This window comes from Podarcis tiliguerta (genome assembly GCF_965153285.1).
Source record: "Podarcis tiliguerta genome assembly, chromosome: 7".
Taxonomy (NCBI): domain Eukaryota; kingdom Metazoa; phylum Chordata; class Lepidosauria; order Squamata; family Lacertidae; genus Podarcis; species Podarcis tiliguerta.
The window spans coordinates 41,209,622-41,231,788 of NC_139540.1; the positions used below are offsets into that span (position 1 = coordinate 41,209,622).

General features: G+C 44.6%; 1 protein-coding gene across 2 annotated transcripts; it reads left to right on the forward strand.

Annotated features, from left to right (window-relative positions):
• The first annotated feature begins 2,680 nt into the window (after positions 1 to 2,680).
• B4GALT6 (beta-1,4-galactosyltransferase 6) lies at positions 2,681 to 22,022 on the forward strand. 2 transcript variants are annotated; one of them, XM_083451664.1, is made up of 9 exons: positions 2,682 to 3,701; positions 8,813 to 8,929; positions 10,533 to 10,646; positions 12,074 to 12,198; positions 15,382 to 15,498; positions 16,851 to 17,038; positions 18,501 to 18,623; positions 19,597 to 19,698; positions 20,443 to 22,021. In XM_083451664.1, exons 1-9 carry the CDS (start codon positions 3,587 to 3,589, stop codon positions 20,588 to 20,590), a joined length of 1,149 nt encoding a protein of 382 aa, XP_083307790.1. In that variant the 5' UTR covers positions 2,682 to 3,586; the 3' UTR covers positions 20,591 to 22,021. The 2 variants fall into 2 exon arrangements, with proteins under 2 accessions (XP_083307791.1, XP_083307790.1); XM_083451665.1 differs by lacking the exon at positions 18,501 to 18,623 and having other exon boundaries at positions 2,681 to 3,701; positions 20,443 to 22,022.
• Positions 22,023 to 22,167: the final 145 nt, after the last annotated feature.

Here is a 22,167-nt window from a genome sequence, read left to right on the forward strand (position 1 = left end):
TGTTTCTTCAGTGTTCTGCTGTGCCACTTCACATAAGATTAATTTCCTGCAGTGAAGACACTTCTATGTAGGAAACTGCAGGACTCATAGGTGAAGACTGATCACAGGTGACAAATCCATGTGCATCTATTTCACTATGCACACTGTGCTATTTCTGTGGTAAAATATGTCGGATGTTTAATGCAGGGTGAAGCAGACCCTAGCCTTCTAGTGCTCCGAAGAGCACAAAATGCTATTAATAGAAACTCTGCTTCTGAATTGATGTGGATAAAAGCTGAATGAATTTGCTACCAGGAAAGGCCTTGCCTCTTTCATGTTAAGGAAGGTTGTATTTTCTCTCCTCCCACTCATGAATTTAAAGGTTGCCTTCTGGTTCTTGCATTACTTTTATCCACAACATGTACTCTGCTGGAGGAACATTTCAGGCCAGCACGTGGAGCCACCTGTCACTCGTGTCGGACGGTGGCTGCTGAATGAACGTCACAGCCTATGAAGTCAAGGCACATGCTCAACCTACATTTCTCCTCATGGATAATTAATAAGTGTTCTTGGTAGAAAAAAGGTTATTTATACCCTGCCTCTCACTTGCATGTCAGTGAAATCTCACGTGTAGGCAATTATGGGATACTGTCATGAGCACCCAGAGATGTCTGCTCTCAGTGGAAAATAAAAGCCTTCAGGAATTTGCTTTCTTTTTTTAGCACTCCACTAGGGACTAGCTGATGATATCCAATTGCAAAGCTCACGTGGAGTTGGGAAGTACGAAGGATGTTGCAGATGTGAAACTTTAGTTTAGAGCCGTGCTTAGAATAAATGAGTGCATCTTGTCTGACGGTTCTCTTTCCAGGTTTTCAAGGAATAGGTTGTGTACAGGGCTGATGTGGACTCAGTGGCTAGACATGTCCTTTACCAGTTGTGCCTGGTGTGACAGCTGCAACTGTTCCTGAACTGAGTTCCTTGACCGCAGTAGTTCAGGTACTGTTGACTTCAATGCCATTGCCATTATCAGAGAACAAGGGAGGTGTTCATGGTGAGTCCTGCACCTCTTTTAAAGGAAAAAAGGGGGAAATGCACTGTGCATTACCATCCCTTTTGAATGGACTTACAGGGCCTTACAAAAAGTGAGTGATGCCATGTTCACACCCCAATGGATAAAACCTCTGTTTTCTTCAATGAAAAACACAAATTCCCCTGCTCAAAATTCCAGAACGTCTATTATCTCTTCTTAGTGCAGAGTAACCAGAGGACTTTGGGTTGCAGAACTGTCTGTGTCGGTCTCTATCTCCCTCCTGTCCTGTCACATCATTTCTTAAGAGTTGCATTTCTTATAAGCAGCATGCGAAAAAGGAGGGCTGCATATTTCGAAAATGATTATCAAACTATATAGAGCTGATCTTCATTTGTACGTGATGACAACAGTACTGCTTTGATAACTACAGAAAAGATTACTGCAAGTTTTCAAAGGTAAAACAAAACATATTGTTATTTATAAAACTTTGGAGTATGTTAAAACGGTGACATCTAGTGGTAGTATCAAATATTAGCAATGCTTCCAATCCTAGCTGCCCAGTTTCTGTGATGTTTCAGTCTGTTCTTCCCTCTCCTTCTAATTAGAAAAGGTAGATCGATCAGATTGACATCTTAAGCACTCTTCAAGTGTACCCCTCTTCAAGTCTTCCAAATGGGGTTAATTAAACACATGATAGGTAGGCAATGGAAATGAGCGAGTTAATTCTTGTCTAGTGTGAGGAGCCTATCTTCAGTGGGGAAACATTTCTATCTGTGGGGGCTCCACACACATTTTTTTGTTGGTTGTAGTCATGCTTAGGCATTCGCCTGCACACATAGGGTGTTAAAATAGAAATGAGAGCAAAGGCACCTATGCAAATCCTATCCCCAACATCCTTGGGCACACAAAGCGCTTGTCAGACCTTTGTGTATTTACCACTAAGATCTAAAAAGGGTTTTAAAGTGTGTTCTGTTGAATCTCCCAGAAATTGAAACCCTGATAGCACATGGTAAGAGTAAAAAAAAAGTATGACAAGTGGGGGTGCCGTAGGGTTCTGTCCTGCACCCATTGTTGTTCAGCTGCTTTATAAAATAAATAATTGAAGGGATGTTCATCAAATTTCCAGATGACAGCAAACTGGAAGGGGTAGCTAATGCCTCAGAAGACAGAAACAGGATTCAAGGTGACATTAACAGACTGGAGAACTGAGTCAAAAGTAACCAAATTAATTTAAATATGGACAAAAACAAGGTTCTGCATTTAGGCTGGAAGAACCAGCAGCAAAAATATAAGATGGGGGGGGGGGACACCTGGCTTGCTAGTAGTATATGTGAAAACCTTCTGGTTTTCCGTTGCATCCTCCCCAGTCAGTGAGCTTTGCATCCTTATGCATACTGAGTATGCTTAGTCCTCACTGTGACGTTTGGGTCCCCACCCCTTCTAAGGTTTTTTTTTCCCTATTCTTTTTTTAAGTAGTTTTTAGTGCCTCTGCAAAATCTTGTGCCGGGTTCGCATCTGCTTCGCCAAGGTGAGAACGGGATGCTGGACTAAGAAGGGCTGTCCCTTCGTCCCGGGTTCCGCATTGGCTCAGGGAGCGGGCCGGCGCGCGCTTCCTTCCTCGCGCCTGCCCGCCTTTCCAACCCACGCGAGCGTGAGCGGCGCGCGCTCCCCCTCACAATCATCCCCCTGCCGCCACCCGCGCGACACGGAGTTCTGCAGTTCCCCTTCGTCACGCCGTGGAGCCCGCGCGCGCGCCAGCCCGGGCACCCCGCACTTTCCCTCCACCGCCGCAGTCCGAGAGAGACCTGCTGGTGGGAGGAGGGAGGTCTCGGGAAAAGAGCAAGAGCAGCAAGCCGAGCGGAGAGAAAGCGGCTAGGGATGCCCGGACGGCAACCGCTCCCAGCCTGCGGCAGGATGGCGAGGCGGGCAGCGTCGGCCAAGGAACCAGCAGCGGGGGCTTCCGGTGGGCTGAGAGGACCCGGAGCCAAACGGCAGCAGCTTCCCCTCAGGAGGCGTTGCTGAAACACCTCTCCTTCCCGCCTCACAGGGGGAGCGCCAAGTTCGGACTGGGAGGTGGGGGCGGCCTAGAGGGACCACAGCGACACCCCCTCCCACACTTTGCTCAGCGTCTTTCACCTGCGTCATGAAGCATCGCCCTCCTCCCTTCACGGCTGCGGGCGCTCGCCCTTTTCCTTGACGCCTCCCTTTGGGGTGGCGCGCGCTGCCCCCCTTCCCGCCCTCCGCTCCGTTCTTCTGTCCCCCCCCCCCCCGCGCCGGACCTTCTCTCCCTCCCCAGGTTGGCCCATCCTGTGTGGGATAACCTCGCCCTATTGACCATGCCTGGGAGTCCGTCCCCGCTGGTGGGGCTTCCTGCTCTCCCGAGGCCTCGCTCTTGGCTTCGTGGTCTGTCTTAGCAGCTGGTTTGGCTTGGCATCCAGTCCGTGGGCAGCCTGCTTTTTATTTATTTTTATTTTGGTGGGGGTGGGGTTTGCACCTTCAAGCCTGGGAAGCGCAGCCGCCACTTGCAGCCGGGGGGAGGGAGGGGGGTGGCCTGCCTCTCTGCCCCGGAATAGGAGGATGTCTCTCTTCACGAAGGCGCTGCGAGTCTCCAACCGCTCGATTTTCGTCTTCCTCTTCTTCTTTTCCTTCTCCTCCTCTTGCCTGTATTTCATTTATGTGGCTCCCGGAATAGGTAAGAAGGGATCCCCGGCTTGCGTTTTTTCAAGGTCGGTGGGTGGGATTAAAGGGCATGTCGTTCCAAAACGGCTCCAAGGATTCACCAGGGGCTTGGTTCATTCATACATGTGCACATGCGTGTTTTTTCTTTCCTCCTCACATGCGATTCTCCATTGAAAAACATTATGTTTGAGATTGTACTAGGAGCCGATGATCAAAAAGTCTATGTTGTTTGATCTTGTGCTGGCCTGATCTCACACTTGCAAGTCATTATTACCTGATGCTGCAGGTGTTGAGTGAGAAATGCACAAGTGTGAACTCATAAATTGACATGCTACACTGATGCAGTTTCATTGTTGGGTGAATGGCAAAGCATAGGGTGGTCAGACATTCCTGTGTGTACACAGTCAATAAATGCATTTTGGAAGTACATATGTTTTCAAAGGGATGGATTGTTCTTGTCCTTGTGTTGTGAGAGATGCACACTTGTCTGTTATAACATGCCATTACAGGAGTAGGGCATCTAACAAAAGAAAATACCAGTTTTACCTGCATTCCGTTTGGTAATTCTAGTTGGTGATGAAATCAGATCCACTGATATGTAAGACTTGTGAGTTGTGGGAGTGTGTTGGACAGTGCTTGTGACATAGTTTCTAATGCGAACAGCCCATGCAATTATGCTGAGAGAGCTTTGGACAATTTTACATTTTATTTCTATAAAGCCTGAGTTCTCAGCCTTTCCACACAAATACTCTATAGCAGTCATTTAAAAACAATTCCTCCTGCGAAAAATATTGTGGCCACATCTACTACATTAATCCACTTGTAGATGATTTGAAAACTTCACTTGGTCCAAATTACAACAGCAAGATTACTGGGTGGGGTTCCATTTAGATCTCTCATAACTCCTGTTTTAAAACAGCTGCACTGGTTGCCATTTCACTTCTGGACTCATTTCAAGGTACAGTCATACCTTGGTTGCCGAATGCCTTGGAACTCGTATGTTTCGGCTCTTGATCGAAGTGAGTGTTCCGGTTTTGGGAAGCTGAACATTTGGCGTGGCTTCTGCAGCTTCTGATTGGCTGCAGGACGCTCATGCAGCCAATCAGAATCCACGCCTTGGTTTTTGAACGGTTCCGGGAGTCAAACAGACTCCTGGAACGCATTCTGCTCGAGAACCAAGGTACGACTGTACTCTCATTAGTTCCTAAATTCCTAAATCAGGGGTGGCGCATCCCGTTTCACTACTTGAGGTGAAATGGGAAGTTCCAATTTGCCTTGCTGCTGCTGCTGCTCCTGGCACCACCTACTTGGCTCCTGCTGCCCTATCTGCTCTGCTGCCACCACGCGCCCTGCCTCATCTGACATGGGCGGAGAAATGGCACAATTTTGGGAAAGATTTTGCCCAAAACAGCTTCAATTTCCTCCCAATTCAGCCCCGATGGTGGAAGTGGCAGGGCAGGGAGTGCTGCCCGGGAGGCTTCTGCTGCCTGAAGCAGTTGCTTCACCTGCCCCATCTGGGCCAGCTCTGCCCTAAATGACTTGGGCACCAAATACCTGAAAGACCACCTCCTTCCCTACAGACCCCCTTCAGGTGTTAAGATCAACAGAGGGGCCATATTGCTTCCGGATATAGTTCCCCAAGAGAGGACATTCTATGTAGCAGCGCCTAAGTTGTGGAACTGTCCACAGAGGTGCATCCAGCATCTTCATTGTACAGCTTTTGGTGAGTGCTGAAGGCATACCTGTTTAACCTGGATTTTGACATATTAGATGAGGGTCTTTTTAAAGAGGTGGTGCGCCATTCTCTCCTTAAAGGCAATTGCTTTCTCTCCCTTCTCCAATGAAGTATTTGTCACTCCATGGATCCACCCTATCAACCCCCTAGGGCAGTATTGGCCAAACTTGGGTCTGCAGCTGTTTTGGGACTACAGTTCCCATCATTCCTGACCACCGGTCCTGTTAGCTAGGGATGATGGGAGTTGTTGTTCAGAAACAGCTGGAGACCCAAGTTTGGCCAACACTGCCCTAAGGCTTGCTCTAAGAAGCTAAGATGGGCCACCTTCTCACAGTACAATAATCTAAACTGATCCAGTATAGATGGAACTGACAGTGCTCTAGATGCCTCCATTGGACTGGCTCCAACTCTGACATTCAGGTTTTAACTCTAGTCACCAATCCTCCTGTGTACCTGAAATACCAAGGTGATCTACATGCCCCACAGTAATGGCAAGGGCATTCAGGAGTGATTGTTTTGGTGGTTCTACTTCTCATCATTCTACAGTAAGACAAGAGCCTTGAAAGGGGCACCAGCCATGTCAGCCAGAAAATCCCCCAGGGCACTCAGGAATCCATCTGGTTCCATTGGTCTCTGAGGGTGAACTAACCCTTGCGGAGTGGAGTTACTACATTTAGCTCAACCAGAGAATGATTCACCCATGACAACAGACTAACAGCAAGCCCCCAACCTGCTCTGTGGCAAGACTAGGTTGAGAGTATGCCCACCCACATTTGTTGGACCATTGATGCAGTGAGATAGCTCCATGGTTGTCACAGAGGCCATGTGGTCCTTAGCTGGCCCATTTGTGGCAGCCTTAGCCTGAATATTAAGTTTCCCAACACCACCATAAAAGGGTTCTCCAGCACCACGTGTCAGTCAAGCTCTGTGAGTTTAAGAAGAAGAAGAAGAGTTTGGATTTGATATCCCGCCTTTCACTCCCTTTAAGGAGTCTCAAAGCAGCTAACATTCTCCTTTCCCTTCCTCCCCCACAACAAACACTCTGTGAGGTGAGTGGGGCTGAGAGACTTCAAAGAAGTGTGACTAGCCCAAGGTCACCCAGCAGCTGCATGTGGAGGAGCGGAGACGCGAACCCGGTTCCCCAGATTACGAGACTACCGCTCTTAACCACTACACCACAGTTTAGTTAGGAAGGTTGAAGAGCAGTGGGGTGGATGGCACACCAAAAAAAATCCCTTATCTCTGGCCCAACACCACAAATTAGACTACACACCTGCAGCAGAGGATAATAAACTACCTTCAAACAGAAGTGATTACTTCATATGCTTCTTGGTACAGTTAAGTAGGAAATCTGGAAATAGATTTGGATATGAACTTGTCTCAAAAAGGGAGAATATAAAATTGAGAAGATCCTATATGATTTAGGATGTATCAGTATTCATGATAGTGCATAGTGTTCAGTAGGAAAATGAATCTTTTCTGGCGTAAGTCCTAATATTTACTTGCACTGAACTTTCATATTGTGGAATGGCTACCTATTTTTACAATCAAGTTCACATTTCTTTATACAGCACCCTTTAATTACTAATTGAACAAAATTGATTTCACGTTGGTTTCAAAGGGAATATGTTTCCTTAGAGGATGTCTGCCTGTGGATTAAACTACAGTGCAGTGGTGCAATAACAAGTTTAATTGATTTAAGTAACAATAATCTAGTTGTGAAAGCCTCATGACTTTATGATACCTCCTTACCTTTTCTTTGGTTGTGATGTGTGATTTGGTTACCATATTGAAGTGTTTTACTGTGGTAACTAAGGAAGAAATTCATTGTAGTGCTATGGCAAAAGTTCTATCAGCACAAGCGTTTCAGTTTGCCAGATGGAATGATCCTCTGTCTCCTCCCACTGTGTGCTGTTCTGGGGGTTCTCCTGACGCCCTCAAACTAATTTGAGGTGTGTGTACAGGGGGCTCACAGGGGAAAGGGGGGAAAGCCCTGTCACACTAATGGAAGTCCTTGTGCAGGCTTCCATTCACGTGACTCGTGAGTTGAATCCAGACCTAAATTTGTTTACATTCGGGATAATAATTCTGTATTACAGGATATCTAAAATGACATGGACCAAACTTACACATGTCTAACTAGTTTATGTGATAGTTTGCATTCTTGATACTAGCATTGACATTTCAACTAGCTGAAAACACAGTTTGAGTTCTTCTTACAATTTATGTTACAACAAAGGCTGCTTTGGGTAAATAATATTTTTATGTACAGTCTGGTCTGATTCATATCCAGCTTTTGCATGGTTGTCCTGTGGCATGCCAGTAGCCACATAAATCAAGCAACAATGTGTTTTTTCCACTTGGGAAGAGAAAATGGCATAAGAAGAAATCATGACAGCGGGTTGGCAAACTTACTATGCAGGTTTCCCATAAGCATCTGGTTGACCACTGTGAGAGCAGGATGCCAGACAAGATGGACCCATTGGCCTGAACCAGCATGCTCTTTTCATATTCTCATGCTTCCTCATTATAATGTAACTGTTGTATCATGATACAGGTGCATGCAGAAGCACATCTGATGGTATGGCTCTCTTCTCTGCTTGCATATACCGTATTTTTTGCTCTATAAGATGCACTAGACCATAAGACGCACCTAGTTTTTGGAGGAGGAAAACAAGAAAAAAATATTCTGAATCCCAGAAGCCAGAACACCAAGAGGGATTGTTGCACAGTGCTCCCTCTCACTGTTCTGGCTTCTGGGATAGCTGTGCAGCCTCTTCAGGGCAGCGGGATGAAGGCTAAGCCAGAAGCTAGAACAGCGAGATGGAGCGCTGCACAGCGATCCCTCTCACTGTTCTGGCTTCTGAGATAGCTGCGCAGCCTGCATTCGCTCCATAAGATGCACACACATTTCCCCTTACTTTTTAGGAGGGAAAAAGTGCATCTTATAGAGCAAAAAATGCGGCATATTATTTGACAGAACGTGCCAGCATTGTCAATGCTGACTGCATCCATCACTTGTTAAAACAGAGAGATGCCAGATGTCAGGCTTATAAGTAATTCCTCCTTCTTCCTTCTTCCCTTTGCATAAAGTAAGTTCAAAAAATATATTACCATGTTCTCATATTTAATTGATTTTTTTCAGAGTTAGTGAAGAAAAAGACAGGTACTCTACACTGAATATTGAACTTTGTACATTTCACTTCCAACTGTTACTGAGGTCCCATAGCTCCCCCCCTTTTTTTCAGTGCCTTAATTCATATTTGGCAATGACTATATATATTATTATATTATATTTGTCAATCATGTAATTGTGCAATAATGAGTAACATTTATAGTTTCAGTTTCAAATTGAAGCCAATTTTGAATGATTTTTCATCTCTCAACAGCAAATACGTATCTATTTATGGTTCAAGCACGAGGTATAATGCTGAAAGAAAATGTGAAAACAATAGGGCATATGATCAGGCTGTACACTAATAAAAATGCTACTTTAAATGGCACAGGTAAGAACGTTATGCTTTTCATTTTTTAATCTTATAACATTTTCATAACCATCTGTTGAGTGAACCGTAGATTACAATGCATTTGTTTATTGTAAAAATTTCTAAAATGCCCTTGAAATAGATCCTAGGATAGCATACAATAAGATTGGAATAAGAATAGAATAAAAGCAGCAAGAATAGAACCCAATAAATGCAAAACATAAAAGAATACAAACTAAACAACAGCAGCTGAAAACAAACAAAGACAAACTAAAGACAAATGTAACCCTTTTAAAATGTCCAGACAATCAGAAAAACCTTAATCTGGCACCAAAAACATTGTAATGTCAGAATCAGATGATTAATAGAAAGGAAATTGTTAATGGGAGCTAGACAAATTAGCACACTAATTTGACTGCAGGTTTGTTTCTGGGCTGAATTCAAGGAACTGGTGTTAACCTGAAAGTAGTTTGGGGTCTGGGAAATCTAAGGACTGCCTTGTTCTGTATGTTTCTCCCAGCATTCACCAATCATCATCTGAGGCTCTGCTCCAGATCTCTTGAAGTTGTGAAGCACAGCTGATGGCAAACTGGGCTAGGGTATTCCACTTTGTGGAATCAACTTTGTTAATCAGGCCATATCACCGTATGGTTTCAGGCAGTTGCTGAAACATGATTGTTCAAAAAGGACGTGGCTGATTATTTTTTTGTTCTGCCTGGCTGTTCTGAAATTATTATTGTGCTGTGGGTTTTTGGGGTGGGGATTGTTTTTCACTTGGGGATTGTTTTATATCTTAGAATCTTAGAGCCATAGAATTGTAGCTTTGGGAGGAACCTCGAGGTTCATCCAACCCCCTACAATGCAGGAATCATAGCTAAAGAATACCTGACAAATGGCTTCTCAACCTCTGTTTAAAAAACCCCAATGAAGGAGAATCTGTCACCTTCAGAGGTAACTTTTCCCACTGTTGAACAGCTCTTACCATTGGAATGTTCTTCCTAACATTTAGTTGGGATCTCCTTGCTTGTAATTTGAATCCATTGGTTTGCAACACCAGAAAATATGCTTGCTCCATCTTCCATGGGACAGCCCTTCAGATATTTGAACGTGGCTATCATATCACCTCTCAGGCTTCTATTTTCTAGGCTAACCGTACTCAACTCTCTCAACCATTTTTCATAAGGCTTAACCATTTTGGTTGCTATCCTTTGTACACATTCCAGCTTGTTGATATTCTTTTTAAACTGTGGTGCCCAGAACTGGACAAAGTATTCCAGGTGGAATACCGCTATAGTCAGTAATAATATTTTATTAATTCTAATTCTGTGTTCTACAGTATTAGCTACCCCTCCCAGTTTGGTGTCGTTGATGTCAAAATGCCTTCATCCAAGTCATTTATAAATATATTGAACAACATCATGCTCAGGACATAACCCTTTATCACTCCATTGGCGTTCTTGAAATACTGTTTTTCTATTGTATCTTTCTGAGTTCCTCAGAAAGTATATGAGTGAGATGTTTTAAAATCAAATAATATGCAGATGGCCATGCTACCTTATAAACATAGAAACAATTGTGTTTTTTGTTTCTCTTTTAAATTGAAATTGTATTTCTTTCTATGAAGATTACCCTGAAGGCAACAATTCAAGTGATAACCTTGCACAAACTGTGATGTACCTTCCAGAAAATTTCACTTATTCTCCTAGCCAACCTTGTCCGGAAAAGTTGCCCTACATGAGTAAGTTCACATTGACATATGATCTGTTTTGCTACAGATTGCTTTGAAATAGTCTCTTTCAATAAAGTGTATTGAAATTATTTCCTAGATGAGTATGGATATAATTTATATTAAAACTATTTCTTAGATGAATATGTTTATAATTTATATAACTAGAATCCTCAAAGTAGAAGAAAAACAGGTTAGATTTATTTATTTTTAATAAACAGAAAACTGTTTAGTAGAAAAATAAGTTTTGGAAGTTCATACCACAGTTCAGAGCTGGCTATAAGAATGCATTTTTTGAAAGCAGTGCATTCAGGTGCAGTGTTCTTTTCAGTTAGAGGATTCTGTCATCTTGCAGGAGAGAACTTTTACCCATTGCTGCAATTAACCACAATTTATTTTATTTATTAATAAAAACATTTACCGTATTTTTCGCTCTGTAAGACGCACCAGACGATAAGACGCACCTAGTTTTTGGAGGAGGAAAGCAAGAAAAAAAAAAATTCTGAATCCCAGAAGCCAGAACAGCAAGAGGGATATGGCTTCTGGGATAGCCTCTTGCTGTTCTGGCTTCTGGGATAGCCGCCGAAGCCTCTCCCAGGCAGCTGCCCTCTGTTCCTTCCCTCACCTCCCTCAAAAACCAGGCAAGAGCCGGGCGCTCTTTAAAGGGAGTACGGCTCTTGTGGGATTTTCTACGAGGTGGGAGAAGCCCTGTCAGCATGCCTGTCAGCATTCGCTCCATAAGACGCACACACATTTCCCCTTACTTTTTAGGAGGGAAAAAGTGTGTCTTATAGAGTGAAAAATACAGTATAAACCACTATTCACTATTCATGAAACCACTATTCATGAAAAATATCAGAGTGGTTTACAAAAGTTATAAGGGCCATACAGTGAAAACCATATGATTTATTTATTTTTAATCAGAAACCAGCTAATTATTATGGAAATTGCCTGATGGAATAGAAAAGTTTTCAGCCCACTTTTCAAGATTGAAACATTCTGAAATAGAATGATCCTGTTGAATCTCTATTGGAAGAGTGTTCCACAAGACTGGGCCAATGACACTAATAGCTTGAACTCAAATGGGGACTGCAAAGGAAGATCCCTGCTTAAGGGGGTTGCAGTTGGTGGCAATAAGCTTTTGGAAGCTCTGAGGTGGATCCAATTCTAGCAGGGCTTTCATTTGGTTCCAAACATTAGAAATGTCAAATAAAAATAAGGAGTGCTCTTAAAGGCTCCCAATTGTTCCGTTTGTAGCTGCATTTTTACCTGCCCCGCACTTAATTTGGCCAGTATTTCAGAGGTTCCCCATGCCTGACCTATGGAGTTTATATATTTTAGTTTTATCACAGTAGTGTTTTATTTTAAGTGATAATTATGAATAACTTCAGGTTTGTTTTTTAAATTCACATTAATACTTCATTCTTTTCACAACCCAGGAGGCTTTATTGATGTCAATATGAGTGAAATTGGTTTGGATGAAATTCAGAAGATATTTTCAAAAGATTTAGACATTGAACCAGGTGGTCATTGGAGGCCCAAGGACTGTAAACCACGGTGGAAGGTGAGGTGAAGGTGAAGATGATATTTTCTTAACGTCTAAAAATACTTCTTAAATGTTTCAGTCTATGTGCAGCATGATCTAATAAAGCTAGGTGATTTTTTCAAAGTCTTGGCATGGTTTTTCTTTTGCAATACTGGAACACATCTTCAAAATGATATAAAATATACCGTATTTTTCGCCCCATAGGACGCACCGGCCCATAGGACGCACCTAGTTTTTTTGGGGGGAAATAAAGAGAAAAATTTTTATTTCCCCCCCAGGTGCGCTGTGCTAATCCCGAAGCTTGGGGCATGCAGAGCTCAGCGCGCCCCAAGCTTCTGGGTGCTGGCAAGGTCTCCGCTAGCCGTGGGAGAGCCGCGCAGTGCCGCGCAGCTTTCCCACAGCTAGCGGAGCGCAGCGCCAATCCCGAAGCTTGGGGCGTGCTGAGCTCAGCGCGCCCCAAGCTTCTGGGTGCCGGCAACATCTCCACTAGCCGTGGGAGAGCCGAGCGGCTTTCCCACAGCTAGCGGAGCGCTGCGCCAATCCCGAAGCTTGGGGCGTGCGGAGCTCAGCGCGCCCCAAGCTTCTGGGTGCCGGCAAGGTCTCCGCTAGCCGTGGGAGAGCCACGCGGCTTTCCCACAGCTAGCGGAGCGCAGCGCCAATCCCGAAGCTTGGGGCGTGCGGAGCTCAGCGCGCCCCAAGCTTCTGGGTGCCGGCAAGGTCTCCTCTAGCCGTGGGAGAGCCGCGCGGCTCTCCCAGGGCTAGCGGAGCGCTGCGCCAATCCCGAAGCTTGGGGCGTGCGGAGCTCAGCGCGCCCCAAGCTTCTGGGTGCTGGCAAGGTCTCTGCTAGCCCTGGGAGTGCCACGCAGCTCTCCCAGGGCTAGCGGAGCGCTGTGCCAATCCCGAGGCTTGGGGCGTGCGGATCTCAGCGCGCCCCAAGCTTCTGGGTGCCGGCAAGGTCTCCGCTAGCCGTGGGAGAGCCGCGCGGCTTTCCCACAGCTAGCGGAGCGCAGCGCCAATCCCGAAGCTTGGGGCGTGCGGAGCTCAGCGTGCCCCAAGCTTCTGGGTGCTGGCAAGGTCTCCTCTAGCCGTGGGAGAGCCGCGCGGCTCTCCCAGGGCTAGCGGAGCGCTGCGCCAATCCCGAAGCTTGGGGCGTGCTGAGCTCAGCGCGCCCCAAGCTTCTGGGTGCTGGCAAGGTCTCTGCTAGCCCTGGGAGTGCCACGCAGCTCTCCCAGGGCTAGCGGAGCGCTGTGCCAATCCCGAGGCTTGGGGCGTGCGGATCTCAGCGCGCCCCAAGCTTCTGGGTGCTGGCAAGGTCTCCGCTAGCCGTGGGAGAGCCGCGCGGCTTTCCCACAGCTAGCGGAGCGCAGCGCCAATCCCGAAGCTTGGGGCGTGCGGAGCTCAGCGCGCCCCAAGCTTCTGGGTGCTGGCAAGGTCTCCGCTAGCCCAGGGAGAGCTGCGTGGCTCTCCCAGGGCTAGCGGAGCGCTGCGCCAATCCCGAAGCTTGGGGCGTGCGGAGATCAGCGCGCCCCAAGCTTCTGGGTGCCGGCAAGGTCTCCGCTAGCCCTGGAAGAGCCGCACGGCTTTCCCAGGGCTAGCGGAGCGCAGCGCCAATCCCGAAGCTTGGGGCGTGCGGAGCTCAGCGCGCCCCAAGCTTCTGGGTGTCGGCAAGGTCTCCTCTAGCCGTGGGAGAGCCGCGCGGCTCTCCCAGGGCTAGCAGAGCGCTGCGCCAATCCCGAAGCTTGGGGCGTGCGGAGATCAGCGCGCCCCAAGCTTCTGGGTGCCGGCAAGGTCTCCGCTAGCCCTGGAAGAGCCGCGCGGCTTTCCCAGGGCTAGCGGAGCGCAGCGCCAATCCCGAAGCTTGGGGCGTGCGGAGCTCAGCGCGCCCCAAGCTTCTGGGTGCCGGCAAGGTCTCCTCTAGCCGTGGGAGAGCCGCGCGGCTCTCCCAGGGCTAGCGGAGCGCTGCGCCAATCCCGAAGCTTGGGGCGTGCTGAGCTCAGCGCGCCCCAAGCTTCTGGGTGCTGGCAAGGTCTCTGCTAGCCCTGGGAGTGCCACGCAGCTCTCCCAGGGCTAGCGGAGCGCTGTGCCAATCCCGAGGCTTGGGGCGTGCGGATCTCAGCGCGCCCCAAGCTTCTGGGTGCTGGCAAGGTCTCCGCTAGCCGTGGGAGAGCCGCGCGGCTTTCCCACAGCTAGCGGAGCGCAGCGCCAATCCCGAAGCTTGGGGCGTGCGGAGCTCAGCGCGCCCCAAGCTTCTGGGTGCTGGCAAGGTCTCCGCTAGCCCAGGGAGAGCTGCGTGGCTCTCCCAGGGCTAGCGGAGCGCTGCGCCAATCCCGAAGCTTGGGGCGTGCGGAGATCAGCGCGCCCCAAGCTTCTGGGTGTCGGCAAGGTCTCCGCTAGCCGTGGGAGAGCCGCGCGGCTTTCCCACAGCTAGCGGAGCGCAGCGCCAATCCCGAAGCTTGGGGCGTGCGGAGCTCAGCGCGCCCCAAGCTTCTGGGTGCCGGCAAGGTCTCCTCTAGCCGTGGGAGAGCCACGCGGCTCTCCCAGGGCTAGCGGAGCGCTGCGCCAATCCCGAAGCTTGGGGCGTGCGGAGCTCAGCGCGCCCCAAGCTTCTGGGTGCTGGCAAGGTCTCTGCTAGCCGTGGGAGAGCCGCGCAGCGCCACGCAGCTTTCCCACAGCTAGCAGAGCTCTGCGCTAATCCCGAAGCTTGGGGCGTGCGGAGCTTAGCGCGCCCCAAGCTTCTGGGTGCCGGCAAGGTCTCCGCTAGCCCTGGAAGAGCCGCGCGGCTTTCCCAGGGCTAGCGGAGCGCAGCGCCAATCCCGAAGCTTGGGGCGTGCTGAGCTCAGCGCGCCCCAAGCTTCTGGGTGCTGGCAAGGTCTCTGCTAGCTCCCATGCCTAGCAGATAGCTTCCTGAAGCCTGGAGAGCGAGAGGGGTCGGTGCGGACCGACCCCCCTCGCTCTCCAGGCTTCAGTGAAAGCCTGCATTCGCCCCATAGGACGCACACACATTTCCCCTTCCTTTTTGGAGGGGAAAAAGTGCGTCCTATAGGGCGAAAAATACGGTATATGTTATGTATATGTGTAATTTGTGTTTTTCAGACCAGAAGCTGACATTGAAATGTAGTTTAAAAGTAATACTGTATGTATGATAGATGCAGGGTAACAAATACACACATACTCATACACACATACTCATTGTATTTGAAGGTTGCAATACTCATTCCTTTTCGGAATCGCCATGAACATCTTCCAATATTTTTCCGACACCTGATACCAGTGTTACAAAACCAAAGGCTGGAATTTGCTTTTTATGTTGTTGAACAGGTGAGCGGCTTTATATTTGTTTTAGAATGAATTCAAATATATTATTGTAAATAATGCATTGTATCTATGTTAATCATGGTTTCCAAGGTGGAATCTACACACATATAAAAAACACTATGAAAATGCTTTTTTAAAATAAATGTTTTAAAATAAATGTCACCATCTAGTGTCAGATTTGTATATTGCACTTTACAACACATTTAAAACGTTTTATTTGCAGCTGTGTAGCTGAGTCCCAGGTGGCGCTGTGGTCTAAACCACTGAGCCTAGGGCTTGCCGATCGGAAGGTCGGCGGTTCGAATTTCCGCGATGGGGTGAGCTCCCATTGCTCGGTCCCAGCTCCTGCCAAACTAGCAGTTTGAAAGCACGTCAAAGTGCAAGTAGATAAATAGGTACCACTCCAGTGGGAAGGTAAACGGTGTTTCAGTTCGCTGCTCTGGTTTCGCTAGAAGTGGCTTAGTCATGCTGGCCACATGACCCAGAAAAACTATCTGTGAACAAACGTCAGCTCCCTCGGCCACTAAAGCGAGATGAGCACCGCAACCCCAGAGTCATTCAAGACTGGACTTAACTGTCAGGGGTCTTTTACCTTTACCTTTTAGCTGAATCCCAAGAAATATTACTCTTGCAAGGTTTGGGCAAAATTCCTGAAAATGTTTCCTTTAATCAGGTGAATTAAAAACTAATTATTTTGCTTCAAAAGATTGCATCTTAGTTTATATAATTTTAACTGTGGCATTGCATATCTGGTTTTGTGGGTTGTTCCAAATCAGCTGTGATCACTCAGTCAGTAGAGCATGAGTCTCTCTCAGGGTCATGGGTTTGAGATCGGCATTGGGCAAAAGATTCCTACATTGCAGTGGGGTTGGACTAGATGACCCTCGTGGTCCCTTTCAACTCTACAATTTTATGATTATATCATACTATGACTTTAACAATGTTTCTGCTACTCTGCTGTTAGAAGGAATGTAGCCAGGGGTGCCAACCTGATTAAAATATTTGGGCGGGGGGCCCAGGTAAGCCCCGCCCTGCCCAATCAATCACATGACATGTCACACACACCATTCAAATGGCAATGCCCATCAACTTTGGGGGGCTTGGCCTTCTCAAATATTTTATTGGGGGGGGGGAACGTTTGCTATGAAGTAGCAAACATTATATATTAAGAAAGTTTTTATGTTAAAGTTTTGTATATAGCTTATGTCAATAGTCAATCCTTTTATGTCAGTTCTTATTTAACACATTTACAGCACTATCCTAACCATATTGCCTAGAAGTGCCATAGAATTCAAAGGGGCTTACTCCTGGGTGAGGATTACAGTCTTAACGTCTTGTTTTTTCCTCTTATTAAGACTGGAACACAGCCATTTAACCGAGCAATGCTCTTCAACATTGGTTTTAAAGAAGCCATGAAGGATGGTGACTGGGACTGTGTAATTTTTCATGATGTGGATCACTTACCTGAAAACGATCGAAATTATTATGGATGTGGTGAGATGCCACGACATTTCGCCGCAAAGCTGGACAAATATATGTACATGTAAGTAATGAATTCAATTAATTTGTGATTGTAGAAAATTCATTCTGAATCTCTATAGTTATAACCAATGTTTACAATTAGGCAAAGCTTTGCCATTAGGAAATGGCACAACATTGGAAAATAAATATTTAAGTCAGTCATTCCTCCTGCTGTCCCACAAGTATGCGTTAAATTTAGTACTACTAGACATTCCTTGAAACAGTATAAAACAGAAAAGTTAGTATTTGTGTATAACAAAAGTTAAGCAGTTCATGCAGACGGTCTATGGATTAAAAGGCTCATGCATTCCGTATAACTTCCATATATGACTATGGGTTTTATGCTTTGGCATAGAATTTGGTAATTATAAATATGGATATGGCAGTGAAAAAGTTTTGGACTGTAACTACTTTGAGGTACATCTCATATCTCAAAAGTTCAACATTAACTTGCAAATGTGAAGGTTTTAAAACACTTTTAATTGACAAAATGCGTACAGTTTTATTACCTAGCCCTTCTACTGAGGCAGTTTCCTTTCTATGAAATTGGGCTCTCTAAGAAGTTTCCTTGTTAACCTTATTGACATGTATTGCATTGGCATAGCTATGTAGTTACGTTGTTGTGCAAATAGGCTGAAAGTCACTCCCTATCATTCTTTGACAAACAACCCTCCCATAATAAAACTTGCTTACTAGATGAAATCACAGAAAACTATCTCTTCTCAGTGATGTATGCACTTCTGACTACATTTCTCCCTTACCTAAAAACCTGTTCCCATGGCTTACTCTTGCAATGGCCACGGCAGATTTAGCTTCTATCTTCTAAAGCTCCTGGTCTTTGTGATTCAGCTGCCCATTTACTCCATGGCTGTCTTTTATTCCTATGGCTCTCAGCCTACATTTTCCCTCACACCTTGCATATGTTTATTGCTCAGCTGCTTTATATCATACCTCCTTGCTCTTCTTTTCTTGCATTTGCAAGGTTGGGTTCTATAGGTGCATGCCCAATATGATTTTTGCTTCCTCCCCTATGCTTTGTAAAGTAGATTCTCATGCCATATCACAACCTGCTTTTGAAAGTCTCTTTATTTTTGTTTTAAATACATGTGAATAGGGACTGCTCCTAAAACATCACTGCTTTCATGGAGCTAGTTGTGCCATTCTATGAATCCCAGCCCATATTTCCAAAGCTTTATTTTACACTTGTATGCCTAAATCCAACCTCCTGGTTAGTGTTTTCCTTGTGTGGTTTCTATGAGATGGTGTGTTTGTACACAGCTGTAAGATGACCTTATAGAAATACACTTGGCCTCTGTGTTTATTGAATTGATTTAACAAAATTGTGAAGGCTTTGATTTTAAAAGGTGTATTCATTTCTTCAAAAAGGTTAATTGTTTGTCAAATATGGAAAGTTGTAGGAAGAAATATTTTTTTTTTACCTAAACGCACTAAAGAAAATGAAATTTGCCTGCTGTCATTTTCAGTCTTCCATACAGTGAGTTCTTTGGTGGTGTAAGTGGACTAACAATAGAACAATTCAAAAAAATCAATGGATTTCCAAATGCTTTCTGGGGATGGGGTGGAGAAGATGATGATCTCTGGAATAGGTGAGTGTTTATAGAATGTATAGGTTGATCGCCTAGATGGAAGTGACTTTCAAGTTATCTTCTGGCATTGAGATAGAAGATTTATTCAGATGTGCAGGTGCCTATTAGACACTTGTAAATTAGTATCTAACAGTCATTTAACATCATGCTAATTCCTATCACTTTAATGGCACATCAAAGCATTTTCTATTAAGTTATTTGTTATTAAAATTTACATGCTGCCCTTCATTATAAAGCAATCTGAGGATGGGGCACAACACACAATATTCTACATACAAGGCATCCTATTAGGCAGTCCAGATGGTAGCCTTTTTTAAAGAAACAACTAGGATAAGGATAAGTTTTAAAAGTGAAGTAAACTCAGAATATGTTTGGGAGAATTTTCTTTAGTTAATAAGTAGGCTATAAACAAAAGAAATGTCTCCCCTGCTCGTGTTTTGAAAAGTGTGACTGGATCTGCCTGATGGAACTGATGCCAGCATGTTGGAAAACTCTTCCATTCTTCTGAGTGTTCCTGCTGTCTCACTATTGTTTTTCCAGTTTGCAGTTGCAGTCAATTGGAAGATGTGCGTTTTTAAAGACTCTTGCCAATGTTTCTCTCATGACATTTCCTCTTTAGTAGGCTGTCTAAAAGCATTTATGTGAATTTCAGTATAATCCGAGAGTGAACAAGTAAATCAAAGTTTATTACCCTTCCCTAACAGCTTAAAAATAAAGACATACATGTTCTGTATAGGTCAGAGACAAACAGACATGTTGCAGGATGAATATTGCACATTCCGATGTTTTCCATAGCTGACCAGATAAGCTATGTTCAGTTTAAAAATGTCTGACTGTGGTGGATATCTCAAAGATACCTTGCATCCACAATATTTACTCCCGTTTGTGCAAATTGTTCGTAGGATTGCAACCACAGTCAAAATGGCTTTACAAATTTTAAGTTTTTCTTACACGTTAACTATTTCAATTGTAGGGTTCACTATGTAGGATACAACGTATCAAGACCAGAAGGAGAGCTAGGGAAGTATAAGTCTATTCCTCATCATCACCGAGGAGAAGTTCAATTCTTAGGACGGTAAGAAAAATGACTTAGTGTCAAAATGCTCACAGGAGACTTTGTTTTCAGCATATTATGCTGTTAGCGGCAAAACATAACAGTTGCAACTATTCATGTATATAGTTTCTTCACATGCAAAACATGTCTCAGGTTTATCATTGTGGAATATATACCATTGTTATTCCCGGTGTGATGAAGATACGATTTAAAACCCTGAATGATCACAGTTCTAATTCCTGTGGTGATCTTTTCATGAGAAGAAGAGGACCTCCTCCTCTTCACATGAGTGGAACTCAAACTCACGGAGGGCTGTCAGCACAATAAAGATGGCATGACAGGACCTCCCCTGTTCTTGGGTGTGTGGACAAATATCCAAGTGGGGTTTATGTCTTGAGTAACACCATGGTTGGTCTAGGATTTGAATTGGTTGGTTCTGATGTCAAAATAAGCACTAAATAGCATTAGCTTATTTTGTGTTCACATATTCCCAGCCATAGGCCACTAGCCTATATCTGGAAGTAAGCCCCATTGAATTCAAGAGGACTTACTTCCTAATAGAGAGGTATATGGTTGCACTGTTGAAGTTGTTGCGCTGTGTAAGTATGTTCATATATCGTCAAAGTTTTTTTTATTTTGAATATGTTTACATTTGATAAACAATTATCTGCTTGTTTAAAGGCTGAAAATCACTTTCAGATTGTAGCCAATTAAACGTGACTTTCCATAGCTTTTACTTTTACTCCTTACTTTTGCTCTCCACAGGTATAAACTATTAAGATATTCCCGAGAGCGTCAGTACATTGATGGGTTGAATAATCTGCTATATACACCTACTGTCTTAGTCAGCAAATTGTATACAAATGTAACAGTAAACCTTATGCCAGAACTAGCTCCTGTCCAAGATTATTAATGGAACAACAGAATAAATGGATCAAACATTTGAAAATATTGATTTAAAACTGCAAGTTAAAGACATCACATCAGATATTTCTGAAGACTTAACAAAAGAAGTCAAATGATTGTATGTATGACTTTGTGCCAGTTTGTGAAAAGAAACCCGCCTAGTGGCTGCTACTTAAAATGTTTACGTCACGAAACCAACACTATTCAAGCCTTGTTTGGGAACGTTTTTCACAACATAAACCACTCGTCTCAGCTGTAATTAACAGCCGTGTTGCTTGTTTAGAAGCCAAGAAAAATCATTTTCACCCAGGAAATATGCTTTCAAGAAATCACAGTTAAAATGAAGTTTTTAATATTTTTCATGTTATGTAAATATCTTTTAAATTAACATGCTTTTAAACATGGCAGCATTCAAGAGTTCTGTATGTGCTTGAGAATACTTGTGTTCAGTCTCTTGGATTTTGTTTATTGGCATGAGATAACATGCAAGCAGTTAATTCTGGACAAAGACTTTGATTGGTTTACAATGAAGGACCAATTTGCTGCTTATGGTTGTAAACTATTTTGAGTTCCTATATACCTACATACGTGATTTTACCACTAATTTTTCTGTGGATAATCTTTAATTTTTTTATTCTATTTATTACTTAGGCAATGCCATGATTCCCTGATTATGCTTGAAATAATATTGTTTATGCATATTGCATGTACATTTTGGGAATCCATCAAGGATGTTACTGTGTGCCAATAGTGTTGGTATCAGATTTATGCCTAGTCAGTCTATTTATTAAGATATTGCTGCTTGTAGATTTCTTTTTAAAACAACTCCTTCCCTCCTCAATGGAAAGTGCAGATATATGTGCTCATTAGAATAGATTAATGAGTGATAATAGAAGGGGAATGATGGCAGAAAGACTTAATATGAACAGAATGAAATTTTCAGAACATTTGCCATTGGTTCAAATTTATCTACATTAAAGTCGCTGGAGCTGGAGTTACCCCAAGGGGGAATGTTTTGAAGATTTCTCACGTAATAATTGGCATTAGTGTCAAAAGCTTCTCTTTTTATAGTTCTGTGCATTTTCTGCAACAACCTAAGACTCTTTCCTTCATGACCTCTAGAAAGAATGAGCATTCTCTATGTTCTCTAATTTCACCAGTTTTTATGGAATGGGTGAAGATCACCATGTTATGTGCTATTATTTAATATATTCTTATATTAGTGCAGTTAATACCACATGAAATTACTTCTTTAGAGCCTCAGCATATATATTTTTTATTATATGCTGTGCATAGTTAAACTGTAGCACTTGTTCTCCCAGGAGGCAATGATGTCCACCAACGTAAAGGTAAAGGTAAAGGGACCCCTGACCATTAGGTCCAGTCGTGGCCAACTCTGGGGTTATGGCGTTCATCTCGCTTTATTGGCCGAGGGAGCCGGCGTACAGCTTCCCAGTCATGTGGCCAGCATGACTAAGCCGCTTCTGGTGAACCAGAGCAGTGCATGACGCCGTTTACCTTCCCGCCGGAGCGGTACCTATTTATCTACTTTCACTTTGAGGTGCTTTCAAACTGCTAGGTTGG